This window comes from Salvelinus sp. IW2-2015, unplaced genomic scaffold (genome assembly GCF_002910315.2).
Source record: "Salvelinus sp. IW2-2015 unplaced genomic scaffold, ASM291031v2 Un_scaffold1379, whole genome shotgun sequence".
Taxonomy (NCBI): domain Eukaryota; kingdom Metazoa; phylum Chordata; class Actinopteri; order Salmoniformes; family Salmonidae; genus Salvelinus; species Salvelinus sp. IW2-2015.
The window spans coordinates 169,872-189,624 of record NW_019942869.1 but is presented as its reverse complement, the minus strand read 5'-3'; the positions used below and the strand labels follow the sequence as shown (position 1 = coordinate 189,624).

Genomic DNA, 19,753 nt, shown 5'->3' with positions numbered 1-19,753 from the left:
CAGATATCGTGTGCCATCTCGGTCGTTCCTTCACAGTGTATATATGTTATCTGTGTCTATATCTGGATCAATATCAGTATCTGTGTCTATAATCTTTAATCTGTGTCTTTGTCTATATATGTATCTGTGTCCGTAACTATGTGATCTGTAACTGTGTCTAATCTGTAGCTGTAACTTCTATATCTGTGGTCTCATGTCTGTATCTTGTCTGTAAACTGGTCTATATCTGTCTGTGTCTCTGTCTGTGCTATATCTGTAACTGTGTCTATATCTGTATCTGTGCTCGTGTCTGTAATCTATATCTGTAACTGTGTCTATATCTGTATCTGTGTCTCTGTCTGTATCTGTGTCTATATCTGTATCTGTAACTGTGTCTATAGAGTATCTGTAGCTATATATGTATCTGTATTCTATATATGATATGTTCTGTGGTCTATATATGTATCTGTATCTATATATGTATCGTGTATCTATATATGTATCTGTGTCACTATATGTATCTGTGTCTATATATGTATCTGTATCTATAATGTATGTATCGATATAGTATGTATTGTATTATGTACTATTATATTGTATCTGTGTCTGTATCTATATATGTATCTGTATCTTATATGTACACTACTGTGCACGCTCAGCTGTGATCATCCAGCCTGAATGCCTGTACGTTGTACTCCTCGAAATCAACTCATGACGTACGATGACTCTACGCCCCATCACACACACACAACACACACACACACACACACACCACACACACCACACACACACACACACACACACACCACACACACACACACACACACACACACCACACACACACACACACACACACACACCAGCCATGCACTAGAAATAGACTAATTAGAATAGACTGTTTCACTGTTCCACACAGCCCTATTAAGTAAGACTAGCAACCAACACTGTGGGTTATAGTAGTGGTTTCATGCTTAGCACAGAGTGAATTGATGCTTAAAGCAACAATGACCATTCTCTTCCTTCTATTTCTAGATAAGATTCACTCTTAAAGGGGGGTGGACACACCAGCTATATGTGATGAAAACTGAGATGCTGAGCAAAAGCCTAAYTGTTCTTTTCATCTATTGCATGTGCTCTTTCTCTGGCCTGAGGTACACACATATGCACAGACACACTGCATCACAGTAAACATTAAGACAGGCCAGCGTAGAAACGTAGATAACAGATAACCAGCAGGATAAAGTGTGATTTTCATTGGCACCTATCAGCCATGCAACTCCATGTCTATCTAGTCTATTTAGTCTATTTCTACATGATTGTTTCATCTGCTCTCAATGGCTAAAAGTACACACAACTAAGGATCTCCAGTAGTTTCCTCTCCTCCTCTTCATCTGATATGAAAGAATTGGACAAGTGGAAGAACGTTCCAGTAGGCATCCACCATATTGCTTTCACCTATCCAATGTTTTCAGATCTGTGCAGATTATAGAGAGGAGACGAGGAAAGGAAGCCACTTTAGACTTTTGAGATGTCCCCACAATCTACAATATCTGCAACTCCCCCATAACATCAGACTATTCTATAAAGGGTTGAGGAAATACTCAATGCCCTGACTGCAGATGAAAAGTGTCAGTCTTCTGGGAACAAATGGATGAATTAGAAGTTCTAAAACGTATCCTAGATCAGCATAAAGGGGTTAGTTGGGGGTCACCAGGTAGTTTGGTCATATTTAACAAGCACTGAGATGTTGTATGGGAGAACCACATATTTGCATTATATGACATTGGGATCATATATGTAATTAGCAGGCTATCTATACTATGTATACTCATATTAAATCAGATTTGGGATCTGATTACATATTTATATGAAACTGCACTCATCTGCATCTTGTCTGAACAGTGTCTGACATATCAATAGAATGATTCATATTTTGCAAYGACGCAAGTCACGGGGTCAGTACGTCAAACACACATGGTACGTCAAACACACAATGCATCTCAAATTGGGGGACACAGGTAACACACACCACGTTGTTGCCGTGGTAACAACAACTCGACAATGCGAAACTGGGCAACAGGCGTTGATGTCACCCAGGTAGAGGAGTTTCTCAGCGATGGCGTCATTAACTCCTGATCTTTCTTTTTCTCAACTCTTTTCTCCATCGGTTTATCTTTACCTCTGTCTATCCCTCTTTGGCTGTTTTTCTCTCTCTTCCTATTTTACTCCCTTTTTTTCTCTACTCCTCTATCTCTATTCCTTTATATCTATATTCAGTCTTTCATTTCCTCCAGCCCATTGTGTGTGTAGAATCTCTGAATCCATCACTCATTAACACAAACAACAGCCTCTGGCAACAGAAATGCCCCTCAGTAGTTATTCCCTGCTCAACAGGTACAGGGCGCTGTGTTGTGGGGAGGGGGGGGGCAATGAGACCCCTCCAGGCGGTGTGTGTGTCGTGTGTGTGTCATACGGCAGTCAACACTTGAGCTGCTCCATCTCAGAGCCCTCTGTGTCCATGTCCGAGTCGTAGAGCGAGTGGCCCGTGAGGTCACTGTCTGGTGAGATTGTGTGTGTGTGCGTGTGAGGAGGGCTGGCCTCATCCTGGAAGGTGTCTGTACGGGAGTACAGCCCCAGGTCCTGGAGTTTGGACGGGGAGTCGTCGTCCTCTGTGGTGTCATCGTAACAGAAATCCTCCAGATCAACAAACCACTCGGGCCAGAAGCGCCGGCGGATCCTCTCACAGTAAATGGCCAGGTTGATCAGCTCGCCTGGAGCGGATAGGGTGGGTCAAAGGTCAACACAAAGGCAAAGGTCAACAAGCTCAGCTGAGAATGGGTCAAAATGTGGTGTGTTTTATTCAATAAAGAGGGAGTCTATTCCAGTCTGATTGCTGTCAAGGTTTCTTCCTCATCACAGTTTTTTTCCCGTTTTTTTTTTTTTTTTACATTTGAGAATTTGTTTTACATTTGACAATGTGTTTCCACATCACCCCACAAACAACACAAAAACAAAAKGCCCACTATACAACACATTCCCCAAGGTGATCAACATATGATTTCCAAATTTCCTTAAACACTTCCGTTTTTTTTCAATTTTATAACATACAAAATACAACGTTATGTGGCTAGATTGTTCAGTCCTCCACTTTGTTATTGAGGGTAAATATGAGGCCTTCCAATTGATGGTTCTACTTTTCTTTGCAGCAATTAGACGTAGATTACAAAACTCTCTCTGATATTGATCATCAATATTTACATTTCCCAACAGYCATAATCGTGGAGATAGATGGATATACATTCATAGACACAATGAAATGATAGAACATACATTATCCCAAAATGGTATCCCTTTATCAGAAGACCACAGCATATGTAATAGGGTRCCTTTGTGCTTTTTGCATATCCAACAGAGATGTGACATTTCTGGGTGRATTATATGCATTCTGGCAGGAGTGTAGTAAGTCCTATGAATTATCTTAAATTGCAGTAGTTTATGTCTTAGGTTGTAGGAGCAGGTTTTAGCATTTGCACATATCTGTGACCAAGGGTTCTCCTCAATTTCGTCCTTTAGATATAGAGTTTCAAATCAACCCTTCATATAACTTGGCAAATCAACTTCTTTGGCATATCAGCTTCTTTCAGTATTTTGTCTATGCTAGATGCCTTAGGTTCATCCAGATTCTGTTGACGCAATTGAATACGATTTCTGAGTTGTKAGAAGTTAAAGAAATGGGCCTTGGATAATCCAAATCTGTCTTGTAGTTGATTGAATGAAGTAGAGATCCATCATAGTACAAAGGTTCAAAATTCATGATGCCACTTTGGAACTTAAAGGTGTTGTCATTAAACACAGGAGGTTGTTCCAAATAAAGGTGCCTGGCAATATTGGGTCTTTGAATTGAGAATCATTGGATTGTCCGTTTTTTTCTTGGACCCGAAGTAGTGAATATATTTTAGATCCTAAGGTWTTACATTTATGGCTTTGATACTCCTCCCTGCACAGGATAGTCTGCTGTCCATTGTTAAGTGAACGCAGGTGTGCAGCCCAGTAATACATTTTCATYTGAGGTAGTCCAAGACCTCCAGCTTCATAGGGTAAGTGTAAAACAGTCAATTTGACTCTTGAGGTCTTTCCATTCTAAATAAAGTTGGAGAGCAGGCCATGTATTTTATTTTAAAAGTTGGATGGAATTGAAACTGGCAGGACCTGAAATACATCAACCTTGGTAATARATTCATTTTGATTATGTTGACCCTACCTAACATAGAAATAGAGAGACATCTCCATCTCTGAACATTGGACTCAATCTTATCTAGTAAAATAAAATACTTGATTTTATATGCCTCCTCCTGATTGCATGGTATCAGTACACCTAGGTATGTCATATGCATCTTTGTTCATTTTAAAATGTACTTTCTAAACTTGAGAAATCATCATTTGAAATGGGCATTATATCAATTTTCTCCCAATTCGCTTTGAATCCTGACACAGCACCACACGTGTCTAACAGAAGTAAAATAAATGACAGAGAATGTTGTGGTTCAGATAAATAAAGTAAAATGTAATCTGCATACAATGATATCACATGTTGATCTCCACCAATCTCTATGCCCCGGATTGAGCCATGAGTTCAAATTGATGCTAGGGGTTCTGTGGCTAAAGACAATAACTAGACAAAGGTCATCCCTGTCACGCTGCTTTGGGGGATTTGTACAATAGCTCAATCCAGGAGATAAATACCGGACCAAAACAAAACGCTTTGAAGACAGCCACCAAATATGCCCATCCCACCCTATCAAATGCRTTTTCAGCATCTAATGATACTGACACTTTTGGAGCGTTCAAGTTTTTAGTATGACGGATTATATTGAAAAAATGGCAGAGATTGTTTGATCTGAGTTTGATRTGAGTGAATCAACTTTTGTATTACTGTTTATATGCGAAAAGCCAATACTTTAGCAATGATTTTGTAATCCACATTCAAGAGGAATATTGGGCGGTAAGATCTGCATGACAATGGTTCCTTATCTTTCTTTTTAAGTAGGGTGATTGCCCTCACTGTTGCCCTAACTTGCTATTTATTTATTTTTTGGAACCCATGTAGGCCCTTTCTGGGGAGTAATGTTAACCATGACACGCAATGTGGCTTGTTGGTGAAACTCACCTTTGATGAGTTGCTCTGGCCTTGTGCCCGGCAGGGTCCACATGGCAGGGGCTAGATGGCTGAACACAGTGGCATCCACCATAGACAGCTTAGGACCCATCAGGTACTTCTTATCACCTACCCAGAAAAATACCAAGAATCAGGGGGGGAGAAAAATGTTGTATGGAAACAAGGGACATGGGGGTAAAATTTTGACTGGAAATAAGTCCTCATGGTGTAGTATCCTACTTTCTCCAGAAGAGGACAGAATTGTACAATGTATCTTGTTATAAAAAGGCTGCTCCTTTAAGCACTTGAAACTGGCCATAGTACTGTAAACCCAAGTAACTTAATTAAACCACAATGGAACCTACAGCTGGCCGTAGCCCTGTTATGAGATTAACAAGGCTTCTAAGGCTGCAGACTGTACCTTGTGAAATGAGATGGGGATGATGATCTGTAGGATTGTGATTTTAATGATTATCTACAGTATACCCTCACCCTACCGAGTAGGGTGGCCAGCGTCCGCATGTCCTTCTCCATTAGAGAGTAGACCTCCTCCTTGGTGAATCGTCCAATCCCGTGGCCGTACATCTCCCTCTTCACAATGCTGCCAGTCAGGCGACTCAGGATCCACTTGAGTAGGTCACTCAGTGGCCCACTCACTGCCAGCATCTTCTGGGTCTCCTCCAGGTTGTCCACCCACTGACAGTACGCTATGGTCCTGTCATCACACACAGACGTGATGTTCGTTAGGTCAACAGTATCTCAAATCCATACGCTGATAAAGTGTGGTCCCGATGGCACAGTTGGTTGGAGCATGGAGTTTGCAACACCAGGGTTGTGAGTTTCAAGGGACAGATGTAATGGTTTGCGACGCAATCACATTCACTAGTTTATCATCCTATCCCTCAGTATCAAATAAATTAGGTCTCCCAACAGAGCAGCATCTAGTGGATGTCTTGCTGTAGTGTCAGGAAGTGTCTCACCAGTAGAAGTGTTCCTCCACCATCTTGGTGACAGCCTGGGACACAGCCTTCTCCGGGGGACTGAGGTTCTTGTTGAGGCTCACGCCCAGCTTCTCCTCCAGGAAGTCGATGATAAACTCTGTACCAGACACCTGCTCCTGGTTGTACTCTATCCATGGCATCTTCCCCTGGGGAGACAGCTTCCCATCAAAGTAGTTCTGCATGACAGAGGGAGAGAGAGAAAGGAAAGAGGAAGAAGGAATTTCAATGGTCAGTTACTCTTCAATAGAAAATGACACAATCTTACATCAAATAATTCAACTAAGCACCAACCAAAACATCGCTCTCTCTTTCTCTGTCTCTCTCCCCCTCCCCATCTCTCTCTCTCTCGCACACAAACACACCTGGTAGGGCAGGTCCACCATGCGCAGGTAGGTCTCCATCTTGAGGCAGAAGGGGGAGAGAGATGGGACACCACTCTTTGGCCTGGAGAACTGGTGGAGGATGATGGTATCTTTAGAGTTCAGCTCCTGTTCTTTCCTATGAACCAGCCAGAGCAAGGCAGTTTGAGCTCCACATTCTAATGACTCATTCTTATACATTTTATTGAAAGCAACTTACGGTTAGTGCATATATTCATTAAATATGTGTGCAGGCCTCCCGAGTGGCGCAGSGGTCAAAGGCACTACATCACAGGGCTAGAGGCGACACTACAGACCCGGGTTCGATCCCAGGCTGTGTCGCYGCCGCGACACCCATGAGGCAACTGGCCCAGCGTTGTCTGGGTTAGGGGAGGGTTTGGCCAGCTGGGATGTCCTTGTCCCATCGCACAACTCCTTGTGGCAGGCCGGGCACATGCACGCTGACTTTGGTCGCCAGCTGTATGGTGTTTCCTACGACACATTGGTGCGGCTGGCTTCCGGGTAAAGCGAGCAGTCCGGCTTGGCGGGTCGTGTTTTGGAGGACACATGGCTCTCGAAATTCGCCTCTCCCGAGTCCATACGGGAGATAGTTCAAGACTGCAACTACCAATTGGAAATCAAAAAATAAATGTGTGGGAATTAAACCCTCAACTCCGAAGTAGCAAGGCCATCCTCATATTAAATTAGTGGAAATTATGTCCCAATTCAAACACACTGTACATTATTTTAGAATCTCTGGATATCAGGATCCCCTAGTAGGCTATAGTGCACACATGACACTTCCAAGCTTTTACATATATCTGGAGTCGATTATAGGCTAATGATCAAATTGTACTTTGAAAATAATCAAGGAAATGTTCTTAGATCTTACACAACAATCTCATGTGCTACAGTAGATCCCGTTTTACAGCTATCTATCACAGAGAACTTTGCACAAGACCCATGCTGAAACTTTCCTCGGGCAAGGGCGCCATTGCCACCGGGACACTACAATGTCAAAACGAGTAGGACACAACCAACTGAAATATTGCAATACATTATCATGGTCACTGTAGCTGATCCTATTACACGTTCGTACTGACCAACATAGTCACAAATAGGGGCCTTATTAATTGAAAATAGTTGAAAGGGAGTTGTTTACCGGTAGTCTACTACTTTGAAGGCGCTGAAACACTAGGACTGCATGTTCTGAAATACTGAGGAGCTGTCCATTTAGCGGTGGTGCTGAAATGCCCACATACCTCAAAAAACAAACGTATTGATCCAGTTATCTATAGAATGCAAATCACTTCGGTGTAATGACATATAGGGAAAGTAAATTAGACAGTAACTACTTAGAGATCGATTTAAAACGGGTCTCTAAGATAGAGTACAGGCGGAGTAAAAAGAAGAGCTATGAGAAAACACACACAGTGCTAGCCACATGTAAAAAAAACAAGACAGTCAATCAAAATGCCCTTTTGTGTATACAACAACAAGCTTTAGGCCACAATGATTCCTATTGGTGTAGTGTGAAGTCAATTCAAATCGAATCCTGCATCCATCTCTGTAAGAATGTGTTTATCTAGCTGAGTAGGCCTTGGGGTTATCGCTGCAGGTAACCCGATATGTTRTTTAAGGACCGCAGCGACCAAACTCAATTCCCCCAGACAATATTTCAGCTAAAATCTAGGGATTCTACTGCGAAGCTGCAGTTTTCGGTCACAGATGGTCAATTCCTGTTAGCTAATACATATTCGGGCCTGGCTTTTAGCTGTATACTTCTCTCAAGTGCGAGGTTAGTAAAGGTCATTCTATCACAACCGCAATGTTTTTCTATACTGCAAGACTCGACTCGACAGAAAACGAGAAGACATGTTTGGCTTGGGTACAGCCATCTAGCCAATATCACATGCCCTATCATCCCATGCCCTTGAGAAATCGTAAATAAATAAGAGTCAACCTTTGCAGCAATGAAAATGATGTTATTGTATTTACACACAAATATCTCAAATACCAGGCTTCACGCTACATATGAACAAATCAATGGATGGTTTTAATTTGACATCTAGGCCTAATAGCCACAATCACTGGAATACGAAGAGGCATAACATTTGCGTGATTCATTGGTTAATTTATTTTCTTTCCATAACGCGACTAAACATGGAATCTCCTTCAAGCGGACACGGGCCGTTAGGCTGGATTCATTTTTGGAACCCTACCTGATGGCGAGCAGCTCGTGCAGTAGATAGGCAGCGGCGGCAAGCAGAGCGCCCCCGGTCAGATAGAGCGTTTTCCGCCACCACGAGTCCGACCCAAGGAGCGGCATGATCCCGCCGTAGTCCTGCAGAGGGTAGGCYATGATGTACCCATACAACGAGAGCTGCTCATTGGAGCCGCACAAGCCGAAGGAGAAGCTCTGGTTCCGTCCAAGATCAACCACAAACGAGCGCGTCCAGGCGAACCCGACGCGCCAGTACATTCTCTCTCTCAGTGGCCTTTTTCTGCCTTGCTTTGGCCGGTTTTGGCTTCATCAACGGGGGCTTCATGCGTGCCAAGGGGTCGTTGCGATGCGGGATGCAAGGAAGAAAGGGATAGGGGCCATCTCGCCTGGCGGTTGTCCCGTCCCCGCTGCGGGGTCGGTATCCTCCGCAGCCGATCGTCGCTGCTCTCTCACTCTGCCGCGGATGAGTGACGTCACGATAGCTGTACCTTTGAAACTCTGTTTTTGCGATCAGTTGGGCAATAGCGTAGGCTACTCAATTTCCTGGCATCTTCAATGTAGGCTAATTGCATAGGCTACTTAAAAAAAAAAAAATACCGTTCCCATAAACTTTATAATATACATGTCTGCTTTGCAGCTTTGGTAACACTAATACGTAACGACTCTACATTAACTCTCCTTTACATTAACTCTCCTTACCACAACATATCGCACTAGTCATATAGGCCTAACTATTGCATGGTGGTGTAGCCTATGACTTTTATTTGTTGCAAGATGATCAGTAGTTCTAGAAACWTTTAGACCATTACAAAATTAAATCCAGGCAACACTAGAATGTAGGGCTAGAATTGGTAGCTTATACAACTGAGTTAGCCTCGTATCGTAGGCCTAGAACCATCCTGAAGTCTCGCGAGTTTCTAGTCTGTTTCGCTATACCGATTAATTWATTTATTTTTGGATTATGTCTGTATTGTTTTGCATGACTTCACTTTAGGAGCTAGAAACAAGCATTACGCTGCACCTACGATAATATCTGCAAATATYTGTAGCGATCAATAAACTTTGATTTGAATATTTTGAGTGAAGTGAAGCGAAACGATAATGGGTCGGTCAGGATTGTCATGCGTCAGGCAACAGCTGAACGCCCCTGAAATACAAATAATATAAAACATTCAGTCGTGCAAAGAAGGAGCTATAGCTGCATCAACCCATTTGGTTACTGCAATATTCATTTTATTACCACAAAATATTTTCAAAAAGAAATACAGTTCAAGTAATAGCCAATACTTGATAAACCACACATTTTCATGTTGTGTATCTATAGAGACAGGGGGCAACACCTTAGTAGGCTAATCCCAGTCAGTCAAGTAAACACATTTGATAAATGATGGAGCCTGTAGAGGGGAAGGGAACTCTGAGGCAAAAGACTGTAACTCAATAGTCTAAAAGCTGGATCCTCTCTCTCCTTTATCTTTAATGACTTGCAAACAGCCGGTATGTGAAAGTAATATGGAGCACAACCACCAACAGTCTGATTTCAMCTAGATTTTCTTTTCGCATCAGTGTATATGAAGCAACCAATAACAAGGAGAGGAATTCACTTCAGACTATTGGGATGCACCCAAAGGGACCACTAAAATCCCCCCCGAAAAAATCAAAAAACATCACTTCCCTGCAATAGGACACAGTGTGCTCATAAGTCTTATTACCTTGATAAACAGCTTATTTTGTAAGGCATTCAAGCACCCAGTTCTGGACACAGATTAACACGTACATATCACAGAAACCAAGAGAAACAACCACAACCACACACACACACCTCCCACTGTATTATTGTACAGAAAATATATCAATATCTACAAGTAAATATGCACACAAAGGTATTGTGACAATTCAATTTGATTAAATACATGGTACATGCAGACAGAAAACATTGGACCCTGGCTTGTGTAGGACTGATTTAATATGCAATCAAGAACACACAGCTAAAYATCCACCTGCCTTCCCCACCAAAAATGTGGTCCTAACAATTCTCCACATAAAAAAAGCAGAATAAAAAATAAAACGTTTTTGTTGCAYGCTAATTATATCATGATAGTAAACACATTTGAGCAGTTTTACTTGAAGCAGACAGCAAATACATTTCATGATTTCTACCCAAGCAAATTTGCCCAATCAAGCAAAACACAAAAGATGAAATGAAAGACATGAGTAAAGCTATTTACAAAGGCTGGAGATATAACAGGTAATGAAGACACTTGAATCTAGCGGGTATACCCCCATAAATTCCATTCTCCCCCATGACTTCACCTGCTAAGCTCTGTAACCAATCAACGTAGACCTTAGATAACAGGACATCCAATCGGGTCACACAATCGAACAGCCTTACATCCTTTCAGAACGCATCTCAAACAGTACAGGGTCCAATCATCTTAGCGATACCAGTAAAAAGTACTACTATTCTCCCTGAGGAATGAAGACACTGCCAAATGGGCCACTCACATATCACAATCACTAATGATCAAGTTCTCTGGTCCCACGGAGCTCCATATTATATGATTGTTCCCCGAGAGTGTTCAAGGAAGTCAGGATCATCACAACTCATAGTAGTCCCCCCCCTCCCTCACTACATCCTCCTGTTTCTCACAGTTAGGTCCATAAGGTTTTGGTCGCYTTCCCCTGCTCAGACGTTGAATGCATCAACCAATGGTTGCGAACGAAGTCATCAACTGTGCCGGTCGGGCACTATATTGCTATAACATGTGGTTAAGCTGATACGTAAAATACCTATCCAGGTGTTGTAAGATCTGCCATGCGTCAGCAACACCTGGGCACAGGAACGCGCCCTTTAACTGTTGAGGGATGGAAACACAGGACTGCTGCCGCCGATTGGCTAATGCCAGCATTCCTGTGYCCATCTCTCTGATGAGTTATCATACATGAGCCGAGGTGGACATCCCAWTGTCTATGACAGGATGTAAGAGTTATTCTGGTTCCCACTGGAGCTCTGGTCATTCTCACTGGTACACAAACAAAACAGAAAACAGTTAGTTGAGACAGGAAGTGAATGGGTCATGTTAACAGTACATAGGTGGAACACTAAGGTGAGATTAGGATAGATCTCTGTACCTGTTGGGAGGCGGCTTGGGTTTAGGCATCTTGTTGAGCACTACAGCCATTTCCTTCCTGTCGTCAAAATTCTTCCACTGGTCGTACAGCTTCAGGATGACTCGGATGATCTCCAGGATCTGAGCAGAGCACATACGTTACCGCACAGACAATCAGCTTTCCCCTCCGATTGATGTATTAATATGCCATTTGTTTTGTGTGGCCGTACCTTCTCCATGTCGACAGAGAGCTCAGCAAACCACTGCCTGGCGTCTTTCTGCTGCACCACACAGGCAACATGCAGACATGCTGTGGATGCAGGGGGAAGAATGTGTGTSTAACACCTCACCTATATTTTATTGAGCTGAATATCTACTAGTAGGAAATGTGAGAGGCCTGACGGGGTGTCTTACCTAGTGCGATCATGAAGGGAGGGTAGAGTAAACAGAGGTCTGTCCTATACGTGTCATTCACGACTCTCCTATAGAGAAATAAGACAGTGTTTCAATATTCTCATATCAAATCAATACATGTTCCCGCAAAAAAAAAAAAACACATACCAGGCCAATGGCAGTAGCATGTCCTCCTGCCCCATGTCCTGCACATACTGCAGCAGGGGTCTGTAGGGGTGGTATACTATCAAACAGCAGTCCTGGAACATGRATGAAATCAATTAATGAATCCATCCATCCAACAAATGGATGACATCTAGCATTGAATGTACTGTGACAGAGACAAAACCTTCTATACTTACCATGAGCTCTAGTAGGTAGAACTCACATTCTAATATCTGTAATGAGGAAAGCAAATGAAGTACAAACTCAGTTTAGTAAATATATCAGTGTCATAGTCTCAACTTGTATCCCTTTTCTCTCTATTATCTGGGAAGTATCTGGGAATATTTCCAGTATCTGGGAATAACAACATTCTGCTAACTGAACCCCTACAGTGTGAATAATCACCTCCTTCATTGCGCCACACCACCAGAGAATCAATAATTGTCTACAAGGTGTTAGGACAGCCCCAACGTGGTCCTGGCAACTCCGTGGAATCAGTAGATAAATAACCGGCGCTGCAATCGTATTCCACTTAGCGCCACAGCGATAGATACGCCCCGGTGAGGGGAGGCAACCGACCACGGTCAAAATCACCTCCCATGGCGATGGGAGWTTTGCCATAGGCTTGCGAACACTAGTTGTGGAATGTGGCATCTCCGTAGACGCCAACATACTGATACCTAACTACAACACACAACGTAAAGGACTGGTGTATAAATTGGGTGGTTCGAGCTCTCAATGCTGTTTGGCTGAAAGACGTGGTATATCAGACCGTATAACACGGGTATAACTAAACATCACTTTTTACTGTTCTAATTACATTGGTAACCAGTTTATAATAGCAGTAAGGCACCTCCAGGGTTTGTGGTATATGGCCAATAATCCACGGCTAAGGGCTGTATACAGGCACTCCGTGTTGTGTCGTGCTTAAGAACAGCCTTTTTGGCCATATACCACACCACCTCGGACCATATTGCTTAAGTATAAAGATTCCACAATATAGTGAGTGTGTTGCCTCAGGGATCGGTCCCACCACAATGCAACATGATCGTAACATCTAGCCACAACAATTAATTATATTCAATCATTTAACTTTATAATAAATACTACATTGTTTAGCCTAAGAACTGTTCATACGGCACATCCTAAATGATTTCAACAGCAAGATTAGGTCAGACTTACATGGTTCATTCTGTAAGGGAACTCCTTTGGGAAGGCATAGGAAAATCTTGTTTTTACTGTACAAAACAAAAACACTTGTTAGATTTMACATCAAATGAATGCAACCCATCAGAATGAATGTAGCCTTTGTACCACAGCAAGAGTGTATTTGTCATGTTCAATATAAGATCATATCTAAATGGAAACGCTTCGTGTCTCCTTACTTACACACAGACGTAGCTGCKGAGATCAGACGAGTGTTTGAAACAACACCAAATTCCTGGAAGAGARAGTAACAGAAGGGCTTTGAGGATGCTGTCATGGAGTAGGGTGGGGTGCACTATCAAAGACTATGTTACAGAGCAGTTAACCCTATCCCTACTCCCACACAGACTATGAAAACTGGAAAGGCAGTGGGATGTCAGGCCATATATACCTCCACTTTGGAGGCRAGGAACACACATGTAGGAGCCATGAGCACTGGGTCTATACTCTTCAGGGAGTACCTGCAGAGGAAGAAATAAGAGAGAGAGAGGGGGAGAGATAGAAAGAGATTTGGAACAAGCTCAGGGCTCTACGCTGACCGTTTAAAAATAAATAAATAAATTACAGGGAGCTGAAAGTTGAAAAATGTAGGAGCACACAAAGAAATGTAGGAGCACAATTAAAAATATTTGAAGTTACAAGTAGTTTTCTTTGTAGTAAATGGGTAAAGCATGACGGTGAAAAACTGCACTCAGTGTATTCTCCATGGAATTCAAGGGCTGCGGTACAGTGAAATAATAATTCCAACAATTATCATCTGGGAGATTTTTTTCTAGGCGCCCTGGTGCTCCTAAATTAAAATTCCAGGTCGCACAGCAAAATATTTAGGCGCATGTGGTGGCACTGTAGATATTATACAATGCTCCCCTAGTGCCATTTATAATTCGCTGATGAATAGAACACAGTGTTGTTGTCATGAAAATGGCATAAGCACCTGGCATAGAAACGTTTGAAGTAGACGGTTGCTGTAGCAATGACCTGCTGGCGGAGCTTCAGGTGTTCCCCCAGTGCCTGGATCACTGGAACAGAACAATTAGTCGAACACAAAGCACATCTAACRTCAATTGCGTCAAACAGCAACCTTACAAGACACACGACACTGTGCACTCGGAAAGTATTCAGACCKCTCYACTTTTTCCACATTGTTACATTACAGCCTTATTATAAAATAGATTAAATGAAACATTTCCATCATCAATCTACACACAATAGCCCATAATGACAAAGCAAAAACAGGTTTAGATTTTTTTAGCAAATCTATTAAAAATAAAAAAAACAGAAATGCCTTATTTACATAAGTATTCAGACCCTTTGCTATGAGACTCGAAATTGAGCTCAGGTGCATCCTGTTTCCATTGATCATCCTTGAGACATTTCTACAACTTGATTGGAGTCCATCTGTGGTAAATTCAATTGATTGGACATGATTTGGAAAGGCACACACCTGTCTATATAAGGTCCCACAGTTGACAGTGCATGTTAGAGCAAAAACCCAGCCATTAGGTCGAAAGAATTGTCCGTAGAACTCCAAGACAGGATTGTGTCAAGGCACAGATTTGGGGAATGGTACCAAAAAAGGTCTGCTGCATTGAAGGTCCCCAAGAACAGTGGCCTCATCATTCTAAAATGGAATAAGTTTGGAACCACCAAGACTTCCTAGAGCTGGCCAAACTGAGCAATTGGGGGAGAAGGGCCTTGGTCAGGGAGGTGACCAAGATCTCGATGGTCACTCTGACAGTGCTCCAGAGTTCCTCCATGGAGATGGGCGAACCTTTCAGAAGGACAACCATCTCTGCAGCACTCCACCACTCAGGCATTTATGGTAGAGTCGCAAGACTGAAGCCACTCCTCAGTAAAAGGCATATGACAGCCCGCTTGGAGTTTGCCAAAAGGCACCTCAGACCAGGAGAAACAAGATTCTCTGGTCTGATGAKGCCAAGATTTAACCAATTGTCCTGAATGCAAAGCGTCACATCTGGAGGAAACCTGGCACCATCCCTACGGTGAAACATGGTGGTGGCAGCATCATGCTGTGGGGATGTTTTTCAGCGGCAGGGACTGGGAGACTAGTCAGGATCGAGGGAAAGATGAACGGAGCAAAGTACAGAAAGATCCTTYATGAAAATCTGCTCCAGAGGGCTCAGGACCTCAGACTGGGGTGAAGGTTCACCTTCCAACAGGACAATGACCCTAAGCCCACAGCCAAGACAATGCAGGAGTGGCCTCAGGACAATTCACTGAATGTCCTTGAGTGGCCCAGCCAGAGCCCGGACTTGAACCTGATCAAACATCTCTGGGGAGACCTGAAAATAGCTGTGCAACGACACTCCCCATCCAACTGGACAAAGCTTGAGAGGATCTGCAGAGAAGAATGGGAGAAAACTCCCAAGCTTGTAGCATCATACCCAAGAAGACTTGAGGCTGTAATCGCTGCCAATGTGATATCAGTTTTTTTTAAATGATAAAAACTTGCAAACATTTCTGAAAACCTGTTTTTGCTTAGTCATTATGTGGTATTGTATGTAGAACAATTTAATACATTTTAGAATAAGGCTGTAACATAACAAAATGTGTAAAAAGTCAAGGGGTCTGAATACTTTGAATGCACTGTATATACAAAAGTATYTGGACATCCCTTCAAATTAGTGAATTCTGCTATTTCAYCTACACACGTTTCTGACAGGTGTATAAAATCGAGCACACAGCCATGCAATCTCCATAGACAAACATTGGCAGTAGAATGGCCTTACTGAAGTGCTCAGTGACTTTCAACGCGGCACCGTCATAAGATGACACCTTTCCAACAAGTCAGTTTGTCAAATTTCTTCCCTGCTAGACCTGCCCACAACTTTAAGTGCTGTTATTGTGAAGTGGAAACCTTCAGGAGCAACAAAGTGGTAGGCCACAAAACCTCAGAATGCGAGGAAGTGCGTTTTTTTACACCTTATTTAACTAGGAAAGTCAGTTAAGAACACATTCTTATTTTCAATGACGGCCTAGGAACGGTGGGTTAACTGCCTTTTTCAGGTGCAGAACGACAGATTTTTACCTTGTCAGCTTGGGGATTCAATCTTGAACCTTACGGTTAACTAGTCCAACGCTCTAACCACCTGTATTCATTGCACTCCACGAGGAGCCTGCCTGTTACGCGAATGCAGTAAGAAGCCAAGTAAGTTGCTAGCTAGCATTAAACTTATCTTATAAAAATCAATCAATCATAATACTAGTTAACTACACATGGTTGATGATATTACTAGTTTATCAGCGTGTCCTGTGTTGCATTAAATCAATGCGGTGGCATTCGCAAAAAGGACTGTCGTTGCTCCAACGTGTACCTAACCATAAACATCAATGCCTTTCTTAAAATCAATACACAAGTATATATTTTTAAACCCTATATTAGTTAATATTGCCTACTAACATGAATTTATTTTAACTCTGAAAAATGGTGTCACTTCTCTTGCAACAGAGTCAGGGTATATGCAGCAGTTTGGGCCGCCTAGCTCATTGCAAACTGTGTGAAGACTATTTCTTCCTAACAAAGACAGCCAACTTCGCCAAACGGGATGATCTAACAAAAGCGCATTTGCGGAAAAGCAATCGTTGCACGACTGTACCTAACCATAAACATCAATGCCTTTCTTAAAATCAATACACAGAAGTATATTTTTAAACCTGCATATTTAGCTAAAAGAAATCCAGGTTAGCAGGCAATACTAACAGGTGAATTGTGTCACTTCTCTTGCGTTCATTGCACGCAGAGTCAGGGTATATGCAACAGTTTGGGCCACCTGGCTCGTTGCGAACTAATTTGCCAGAATTTTACGTAATTATACATAACATTGAAGGTTGTGCAATGTAACAGGAATATTTAGACTTATGGATGCCACTCGTTAGATAAATACTGAACGGTTACGTATTTCACTGAAAGAATAAACGTTTTGTTTTCGAGATGATAGTTTCCGGATTCGACCATATTAATGACCTTAGGCTCGTATTTCTGTGTGTTATTATGTTATAATTAAGTTATGATTTGATAGAGCAGTCTGACTGAGCGATGGTCGGCACCCGCAGGCTCGTAAACATTCATTCAAACAGCACTTTCGTGCGTTTTGCCAGCAGCTCGTCGCTGTGCTTCAAGCATTGCGCTGTTTATGACTTCAAGCCTATCAACTCCCGAGATTAGGCTGGTGTAACCGATGTGAAATGGCTAGCTAGTTAGCAGGGTGCGCGCTAATAGCGTTTCAACGTCACTCGCTCTGAGACTTGGAGTAGTTGTTCCCCTTGCTCTGCATGGGTAACGCTGCTTCGAGGATGGCTGTTGTCGATGTGTTCCTGGTTCGAGCCCAGGTAGGAGCGAGGAGAGGGACGGAAGCTATACTGTTACACTGGCAATACTAAAGTGCCTATAAGAACATCCAATAGTCAAAGGTTAATGAAATACAAATGGTATAGAGAGAAAGAGTTCTATAATTCCTATAATAACTACAACCTAAAACTTCTTACCTGGGAATATTGAAGACTCATGTTAAAAGGAACCACCAGCTTTCATATGTTCTTCATGTTCTGAGCAAGGAACTTAAACGTTAGCTTTCTTAATGTCACATATTGCATTTTACTTCTTCTCCAACACTTTGTTTTTGCATTATTTAACACAATTGAACATGTTCATTCTTATTTGAGGCTAAATTGATTTTATTGATGTATTATATTAAGTTAAAGTAAGTGTTCATTCAGTATTGTTGCAAATGTCATTATTACAAATAAATAAATAAATAGGCCGATCGTATCGGCTTTTTTTGGTCTCCAATAATCGGTATCGGCGTTGAAAATCATAATCGGTCGACCTCTAGTTTCACCATCTAGTGGAAAGCCTTCCCAGAAGAGTGGAAGCTGTTATAGTAGCAAAGGGGGGACCAACACCATATTAATGCCCATAATTTGGAATGAATGTTCAACAAGCTTTTGTCATGTAGTGTATGAGGAGTAGCCTCGCGGTTAAGAGCGTTGGGCCCATAATCGAAAGGTCGCTGCTTCTAATCCTTGAGCAGACTAGATTAAAAATCTGTCCATGTGCCCTTGAGTAAGGCACTTAACCCTAATTGCTCCTGCTAAATGACTCAAATGTAAATATAGGTAATTGTTGCCGGTTATTGCTAGGAGTAGTGTCAAATGAGATTTGAGGGTAATTAATGTTGCGACATTGTACCATTTCCCTAACAGTAAAACCATTCTCCCACCACACAGATTTATCATAGCATATGAGTCTGAAGAAATACCATTGGCAAAGAAGATCTGCAGTTTCCAGTAGTCTTCCTCAGACATGAACTTGATGTCCTTCTGACGCTCCTTCATCAGGTCCTGCTTGTCCAGGACCCACTGCAGACTAGTGAAAGAGAGGAGACAATCAACCACAACAAGCCCTCTCATACACACAGTATCATAACAACAAAACTGCTGATAGGAAATCTGAGAGCGGTGCGTCAGAAATAAACAATAACACAAAAATGTCTTGACGACCTGCGCACAAAGTTAACGGCTGTCAAGCCAGCTCGCTAYGGGCACAAAAATACTTAGCTGGCTCTACAAATAAATCTCAGCATTCATATCTAGCTAATTACCACTAAGAAAAATMACCACTAAATGTTCGTCCGGTACACTAATACTGACATAATATAAGACTAGAGTCGGCGGAAAAGCTGAAGTTAGGTTYCAAGCTAGCTTGCTAACTCTAGCTAGGCCCCAAATCAATGGAGTTTCTTTCCCACACATAGTCCTAATACATCACGTTCGGACAGAATACTTACTAATGCGAGCTCTGCCAGAAGTTCCCYGCCATGGCTTTTGAGTTGAGGTAGAAAATGTTATTTTAAATGTTCTTTATTTTTGAAAGATGACGGGACATAGAAAAGAAAGTGGTCAGCTAATCAATTTGCWGTGCAACACTCAATGCTGTTCTGACGGCGACTGGGGCGTGATGTGCTTGGGTTCCACTTAGCTGGGTCTGGGTTGCTAAATGGGTGGGAAACGCACATCTCTTGTTGTCTAATTTTGCGTGTAAATATACAATTGTTACAGTATCGATGTTGCCTAACCATCGGGGTTGGGGTCGATTATGAATTGAGTTGCAAATTGCTCTTTGATTCCAATTCAATTCTTACATT

The 19,753-nt window shown here is 42.3% G+C and overlaps 2 protein-coding genes across 2 annotated transcripts; both read right to left on the bottom strand.

Moving 5' to 3' along the window:
* Window positions 1–2,365: 2,365 nt before the first annotated feature.
* On the bottom strand, window positions 2,366–9,063 carry LOC112070616 (failed axon connections homolog). The gene is made up of 6 exons (XM_024138044.2): window positions 8,717–9,063; window positions 6,498–6,633; window positions 6,115–6,311; window positions 5,632–5,849; window positions 5,147–5,263; window positions 2,366–2,750 (listed from the first exon to the last, which is right to left on the bottom strand). Exons 1-6 carry the CDS (start codon window positions 8,974–8,976, stop codon window positions 2,458–2,460), a joined length of 1,221 nt encoding a protein of 406 aa, XP_023993812.1. The 5' UTR covers window positions 8,977–9,063; the 3' UTR covers window positions 2,366–2,457.
* Window positions 9,064–11,097: 2,034 nt separating this feature from the next.
* Window positions 11,098–19,537, bottom strand: LOC112070615 (cyclin-C). Its single transcript, XM_024138043.2, has 12 exons — window positions 19,397–19,537; window positions 18,869–18,975; window positions 14,524–14,608; window positions 13,981–14,050; window positions 13,773–13,824; window positions 13,566–13,621; window positions 12,581–12,616; window positions 12,387–12,478; window positions 12,240–12,307; window positions 12,056–12,135; window positions 11,848–11,966; window positions 11,098–11,738 (listed from the first exon to the last, which is right to left on the bottom strand). The coding sequence occupies exons 1-12, from the start codon at window positions 19,426–19,428 to the stop codon at window positions 11,684–11,686; spliced, it is 852 nt and encodes a 283-aa protein (XP_023993811.1). The 5' UTR covers window positions 19,429–19,537; the 3' UTR covers window positions 11,098–11,683.
* Window positions 19,538–19,753: the final 216 nt, after the last annotated feature.